This window comes from Paramormyrops kingsleyae, chromosome 17, assembly GCF_048594095.1.
Source record: "Paramormyrops kingsleyae isolate MSU_618 chromosome 17, PKINGS_0.4, whole genome shotgun sequence".
Classification (NCBI taxonomy): Eukaryota; Metazoa; Chordata; class Actinopteri; order Osteoglossiformes; family Mormyridae; genus Paramormyrops; species Paramormyrops kingsleyae.
In genome coordinates, this window is record NC_132813.1 from 16,611,686 (window position 1) to 16,619,552 (window position 7,867).

Sequence of the window (7,867 nt, forward strand, 5' to 3'; positions counted from 1 at the left end):
GAGGCGGGGGTCATTTGGCCAGGCGCGTGGCAGCCTGCGGCCATGTGACGATCGCTCGGCTGTCCCAGCACCCACGCCCTTCCAAGCCCGATTCAACAGCAGTTCTGACATTGCATTCATTAATTACTGTTAAACTGTCTACCTGCATCTGTCCCCATCCCCAGTTTACTCACATATGCTCCAAAAAAAGCTCAAGGTCATACCATTCCCTAAACACATCTTTCTGTCACTTCAACTGACTGGCTACATTTTTAAACAATATATTTTTCTTATCCCTGCAGTATATCTGCCACTTGTTGACATGTAATACCGCAGTGAATGTTTAAAAATCCAGTGGTGATTCATCTTGAGTTTCCATAATCTTGTACCCTAATAGGTCACCTTTAATGAGTAATGACAATGTCAAATTTCCCAAGAGCCTCTAGCTCTCAGGCCAGCAGCTGGAGGGCGGGTTGCAGGTGAGCCTTGACCATATCACCTACCTTCATGGTGGGTGGAGCTGTACGAGGAGGTGAAGGGGGACCATCCCCTACAGGCACAATGGATATGGTCTGAACGTCCTGCTTCCTGTAACAAAAAAGACCAGCATAGATATAGAGGGCAACAGAGTACAGTGTAATGAGTAACAGACTGTTACAGACAGTTCTGTTTGGCCAAGGAACTGTGAGAAGTAATGAGTAACAGACAGCTTAGTGTAGAGAGTCACATGCGGTACAGTGTAATAAGTGACAGAGAGTACAGTGTAATGAATAACAGACAGCTTATTGTGGAGAGTAACAGGCGGTACAGTGTAATAAGTGACAGAGAGTACAGTGTAATGAATAACAGACAGCTTATTGTGGAGAGTAACAGGCGGTACAGTGTAATAAGTGACAGAGAGTACAGTGTAATGAATAACAGACAGCTTATTGTGAAGAGTAACAGGCAGTACGATGTAATGAATAACAGACAGCTTAGTGTGGAGAGTAACAGGCGGTACAGTGTAATAAGTGACAGAGAGTACAGTGTAATGAATAACAGACAGCTTAGTGTGGAGAGTAACAGGCGGTACAGTGTAATGAATAACAGACAGCTTAGTGTGGAGAGTAACAGGCAGTACAGTGTAATGAATAACAGACAGCTTATTGTGAAGAGTAACAGGCAGTACAGTGCAATGAATAACAGACATCTTATTGTGAAGAGTAACAGGCAGTACAGTGTAATGAATAACAGACAGCTTAGTGTGGCGAGTAACAGGCAGTACAGTGTAATGAGTGACAGAGAGTACAGTGTAATGAATAACAGACAGCTTAGTGTGGAGAGTAACAGGCAGTACAGTGTAATGAATAACAGACAGCTTATTGTGAAGGGTAACAGGCAGTACAGTGCAATGAATAACAGACAGCTTAGTGTGGAGAGTAACAGGTAGTACAGTGTAATGAATAACAGACAGCTTAGTGTGGAGAGTAACAGGCAGTACAGTGTAATGAATAACAGACAGCTTAGTGTGAAGAGTAACAGGCAGTACAGTGCAATGACTAACAGACAGCTTAGTGTGAAGAGTAACAGGCAGTACAGTGCAATGACTAACAGACAGCTTAGTGTGGAGAGTAACAGGCGGTACAGTGCAATGAATAACAGACAGCTTAGTGTGAAGAGTAACAGGCAGTACAGTGCAATGACTAACAGACAGCTTAGTGTGAAGAGTAACAGGCGGTACAGTGCAATGAATAACAGACAGCTTAGTGTGAAGAGTAACAGGCAGTACAGTGCAATGACTAACAGACAGCTTAGTGTGGAGAGTAACAGGCAGTACAGTGTACAAGCAGAATGGTGTAGCCAATTGCGCTCAATGCCCTGCTTTCTGTCACGTTCGGAGGGATAAATGCCATTGGAAACAGCTGGACACACATCAGACAGAACAAATGCTTTGAATACATCAAAGTTACTGTGGCTTTACACATCGTAGCTGTTAATTTTGAGGCATCCACCTCTCCAAGTACAGTTTACACGCTAACCAGGCGTGAAAGAAAACCAAACATACGGCCAGCTGGTACGTTTGCCAAGACGGCCTGACGGAGTGTTTACCACAGGCCGTACACTTCACGGAGACTCCAGTGACTTTCTCCCTTTTGAAGAACTTTCCGAAACCCAGGAAGCTAGGAGTGTTACCGTGTGCTCTGGAAAGGATCCAACACGGGTGACACAGCCAGTTGATGCAACGTGACTGGGGACTCAACGCAAGTCATTCAGAAGTATTTTAAGACGACACTTAGTAGACGCTTGTCTAATTAGCGTAATACTGTACCTCCAATGTGGTCAAACCCAAACACAAACCAACCTTCAGGGAAATGAGAGACACTTCCTATTACATCTGCCAGTCAATATTTCTGTCCTATAGTGGCAGCTGTTCAGAGTGGCGGCTCTTGCTGCTGGCCTGCAGGCCCTCAGCAGACATCATGTTCTAATCTGGAAACTACAGGTCATGCTCCAGAAGGTACCTCCACCCCAATAAAGAGCTCTTAACATTTTTTTCCATGGGAATCAACACAATCAAGTCACTGTCCACAAATGGCGCTTCCCCCTGTGAACACTAGAGGGCAGTGGTCTCTCCATTGCTAATGTCTAATTGCGAAAAAATGATGTTGACAGAAGCCACTCGTTGGCACAGCATGATGAGCAGAATTAGTCAAATGAGGCGACTTTTGGTGCGAGCTGGGATCCGTGCCAAAGACTGCATTATTCAGTCAGGCCCTGAGACTGCGGGTTATTTTCCCCTTCAGCCAACTGAGATGATTTCACACGGCTGAGACAGAATAAGTGGTATGATTGCACCTAATTCCAGCTGTTTGTGTCGAACATAAAGGCAACATCCCTGCAATCACTCACAGAGAGATTAAAAAGCACGTAAACACAAGGTGTGTGTCTGTGTCTCTGCCTGCGTGTGTTTGGCTGTGTGTGTGTGTCTGCGTCTCTGCCTGCGTGTGTTTGGCTATGTGTGTGTGTCTGTGTCTCTGCCTGCGTGTGTTTGGCTGTGTGTGTGTGTCTGTGTCTCTGCCTGCGTGTGTTTGGCTGTGTGTGTGTGTCTGTGTCTCTGCCTGCGTGTGTTTGGCTGTGTGTGTGTGTCTGCGTCTCTGCCTGCGTGTGTTTGGCTGTGTGTGTGTGTCTGTGTCTCTGCCTGCGTGTGTTTGGCTGTGTGTGTGTGTCTGTGTCTCTGCCTGCGTGTGTTTGGCTGTGTGTGTGTGTCTGTGTCTCTGCCTGCGTGTGTTTGGCTGTGTGTGTGTGTCTGTGTCTCTGCCTGCGTGTGTTTGGCTGTGTGTGTGTTTCACAGAGAGCACACACAGCTGAAGGCACACAGCAGTACCTGCATGTTTATTATGTTGTAGGGTTCCTGTTCCTTAGTTTGAGGCGATAATGGCAGCTATGAAGAACAGCTTTTTCACACAGAAAATCGTTCTCACTCAGAGCAACACATTATTGCTTTAAACAGCTATTTAAACATAGAGACATTCAGATTTTAGTCCACACACTCACATGACCTTTTGCTGCTAGTCCGTCACATCAACTAATCTGACCTGATCTGTCAGTGACACACCTATGCACCTATTAAGGTAGACAGCATAATGACTAACACACACACACACACACACACACACGAATCCCTATACAAAAATGTTCTCAAAGCGAACACACCCAATAGCATACTGTGTGTGCGCAACCTAAGTTTGCTGAATAAACACACATAACTCTTAGTGTGTATTTCAGCAGAGTGCTTGCTTGCTTGTGTGTGTGTGTGAGTCTGTTTGCATGTGGCTGATGCTGTCTTTGCTCTCATTTCCACGGTAATTAAGTAGTTCCTGGTCAGACGGAGCTGTGGATGGTGTGCAGGCAGGATTGGGGGGGAGGAACGCTGCTGAGGAAGACTTGGGCACAGGCTCAGGGGTCAGAGAATGGAGATATCAGCGAGAAGGTCAGACTAACGCTGAGTCACTGTGTATGGAAGGACCCTAGAGGTGCCTGTGCGTGCACGCACACACACACACACACACACACACACACACACACACACACCCCTATAGGCAGACAGACACAGACACACACTCACACAGAAACATACATACAGATTAACACACTTCTACTTCTACAGTCCTACAAACTGAGAACCTTTAATAAAAAGATGCAAAAAATGACAGGAATAGTGAAAAGGGATGTAACTTCCTCAGTGAATAATCCTCTCCTCTTAATCATCCATCCTATATTCCATATTAGCTCTCCTGCCATCGCATTCCGCATCTCATTAAGTTTGAAAAAATTAGGTTTATTTAGGGTCTGGGTGGTCCTGCTTTCTGCCTTTAATGTTACAGGTAAAGTGGAAGCACCAACGTACCAAAGAATTACACCAGACTCTAGCCTGACACTCCCATTTCTGTTGAATTCAAAAAGACCGTTTGCACCCCAGATACCAGAGGGATTTCTGTGAAGTTTTAACTAGTAAACGGACTGTAATCATCATCATTGTTGTAATCTGTTATCTTCAGTATCAATATGAGATTGATTTAATTAGCGGATACTCTCGTCCAGGGCCCAGCGTCCGGTACCCGGGGACAGACGGGTTCAGGGCCCAGTGTCTGGTACCCGGGGGCTGGTGGGTTCAGGGCCCAGCATCTGGTACCCAATGGGAAGTCGGATTCAGGGCACAGCGTCTGGTACCTGAGGGCAGTTGGGTTCAGGGCACAGCGTCTGGTACCTGAGGGCAGTTGGGTTCAGGGCACAGCGTCTGGTACCCGAGGGCAGTCGGGTTCAGGGCCCAGCGTCTGGTTCCCAGGGGCAGTCGGGTTCAGGGCCCAGCATCCAGTTCCCAGGGGCAGTTTGATTCAGGGCCCAGCATCCAGTTCCCAGGGGCAGTTTGATTCAGGGCTCAGTGTCCGGTACCCAGGGGCAGTCAGGTTCAGGGCCCAGTGTCTGGTACCCGAGGGCAGTTGGGTTCAGGGCCCAGTGTCTGGTACCCGGGGGCTGTTGGGTTCAGGGCCCAGCATCTGGTACCCGAGGGCAGTTGGGTTCAGGGCACAGTGTCTGGTACCCGAGGGCAGTCGGGTTCAGGGCCCAGCGTCTGGTACCCGAGGGCAGTCGGGTTCAGGGCCCAGCGTCTGGTACCCGAGGGCAGTGGGGTTCAGGGCACAGCGTCTGGTACCCGAGGACAGTGGGGTTCAGGGCCCAGCATCCAGTTCCGGGGGGCAGTTGGGCTCAGGGCCCAGTGTCCGGGTCCTGGGGGCAGTCGGGTTCAGGGCTCATTGCTGATACAATTACGTCACAGTCTTCTGCACATGGGCACAAACCCCAGACCTACTGTTACACCATTATAATTTATCATGTTAATATCATGACCATTATCTGTCATCACTCTGATCTGCCATCATCATTGTTCGGCTCCGCCATCAGTACAATCTGTGGCCATCACCCTAGAATAACCAACATGGCCCATATTAACTATGGTCATTGTTCATCGATCATCAAAGATACAAACACATCCTGTCCTCATCGCCACCACCACCATCGTCTCTCACTACCTCCTTGCTCACCTTGATATCTGAGGGCGTGAGGAGGACCCAGCAGTGGCATGGCCACCTGCTGCCAACCACCAGCTTGTGCCAGGCTCTGTACTGGCGTGCCGTCGTTTCTGATCACCACAATCACCTGTGCAGCTTCCACCTCCATCCTCATGCCACTCCGGCATGAATATGAAAGAAACGCAGTCGAAGGCGAAAGGTGCTTTAGTTCGGAGAGGAAAACAGCCGGGCGGATAATGACATTTCTGCAGCAGCGGAGGATCGATGGCGCTATCTGATTATGAGAACAGAGCCCTGGTGTCTCAGCACCTGAGAGTATGTGTGTATAATATACATTTATACACATTTAGGTAGCAAATGCCTTTATGCAAAGCCACACACCAGGGTTAAGGGTCTGACCCCGGGGTATTAACCTGAGCGCTAACCTACAGAGCCACACACCAGGGTTAAGGGTCTGACCCCGGGGTATTAACCTGAGCGCTAACCTACGGAGCCAAACACCAGGGTTAAGGGTCTGACCCCGGGGTACTAACCTGAGCGCTAACCTACAGAGCCACACACCAGGGTTAAGGGTCTGACCCCGGGGTACTAACCTGAGCGCTAACCTACGGAGCCACACACCAGGGTTAAGGGTCTGACCCCGAAGTACTAACCTTAGCGCTAACCTACAGAGCCACACACCAGGGTTAAGGGTCTGACCCCGGGGTACTAACCTGAGCGCTAACCTACAGAGCCACACACCAGGGTTAAGGGTCTGACCCCGGGGTACTAACCTGAGCGCTAACCTACAGAGCCACACACCAGGGTTAAGGGTCTGACCCCGGGGTACTAACCTGAGTGCTAACCTATGGAGCCACACACCAGGGTTAAGGGTCTGACCCCGGGGTATTAACCTTAGCGCTAACCTACAGAGCCAAACACCAGGGTTAAGGGTCTGACCCCGAAGTACTAACCTTAGCGCTAACCTACAGTGCCAAACACCATCCCTAACAAAAGCAGGCTATTGCCTACCACAGGAAAACAGCAGCAAACCGCTCTCTCTCTCGAAGTACAGCTACGTCTACAGGGAGGAGGAGGTAAGGAGCACTGACACAGTGCATTACTGCACCCACCATACGATGAACCACCTTAGGGATGAGGAACTTAGTGCAGCCGGTGACACCTCAGCACCACGCTGACTGAAGTAGAATGGAACAGTGTGAAGTTTCTTCTGGTGGCTAGATTGCCAATCCTGCCACCAACCCCCCCCCCAATTTTCCGTTAAGTTGGAGGACTGGGCTGGATGTAGGTTAATGTCATACCCAGGATGGAGCAACGGCAGGTTAAGGACCTTGCTCAAGGGCCCAAAGGAGTAGAATCACTCCTGACATTCATGGGATTTGAACCAGTAACCTTCTGATTGCTGGCACAGATACCTGGTCTCAGATCCGCCACTCGGTCTCAAGGCTAATGAATAAATCCTACCTGCCAGCTTAATATTGATGGTCTACATATGAAGCATGTGTTCTGTCCACAAATCGGGGGGGGGGGGGGGGGGGGGGCATGTCTGTGTGCTTAAGGGTTGCCTGTATCACCTCAGACAGATGCAATCACCAATTAAGACTAATTCAATTATATTGATATAAAACCAGTTATTTTAATGGTCTGGGAATTGCAGAATGTAAACATTCAGAAACTTTAAGTGCAAAACACGAAGGCCATTTATGAATAATATATATGGCTATATAGATAACACTTAAAAATAAGGTGAATGACAGTGTGTGTGCACACAGTGTACAGGAGTGCAAACTGATACTATGACGTCAATTTCAAAATGCAGGGGAGGAGACACCTAATGACAGCTCAGGTACGAGGATGAGATGGAGGGAATTTCCCATGTGTGGAGAATGCAGCTATTGACCCACAAATAACAGATGTGTGTGTGCACACACACACACCACTACGTAAGACTTCCACAATGACTAACTCTTGCCAATCTAAAAATACCTCACTCAGAGGAAAGACTTTCATAGCATTAAAACAACAATAACATAAAACTTCGTCTGCTGCGAAGAACATAGAACAGCAAGACATCAACTCAGACGACCAAAAAATCCCAACTGGTAGGACGGTAGGATATCGACTCAGAGGAGAGGAGAATGCTAGATAAGAGGACAGTGGGACATCAACTCGTAGGACAGCAGAACACCAGCTGATAAGATGGTGGGACATCGATTCAGAGGACAATGGGACATCAACTCAGAAGACAGCAGAACGCTGGCTCAGAGGACAGCGGGACATTGACTCAGAGGACAGCGGGACATTGACTCAGAGGACAGCAG

At 48.4% G+C, this 7,867-nt stretch overlaps 1 protein-coding gene across 7 annotated transcripts in view; it reads right to left on the minus strand.

Moving 5' to 3' along the window:
* LOC111860875 (rap1 GTPase-activating protein 2) overlaps positions 1–7,867 on the minus strand; it is a 41,125-nt gene that overhangs the window by 13,460 nt on the left and 19,798 nt on the right. For all 7 annotated transcript variants that reach the window (XR_002842113.2, XR_002842111.2, XM_023845026.2 and 4 more), the window contains exon 2: positions 483–567. Coding sequence is in view for 5 of the 7 variants with exons in the window: in XM_023845026.2 (XP_023700794.1) it covers positions 483–567 (85 nt within the window). In the remaining 2 variants the exon portion in view is untranslated. The remainder of the gene's footprint in view (positions 1–482; positions 568–7,867) is intronic.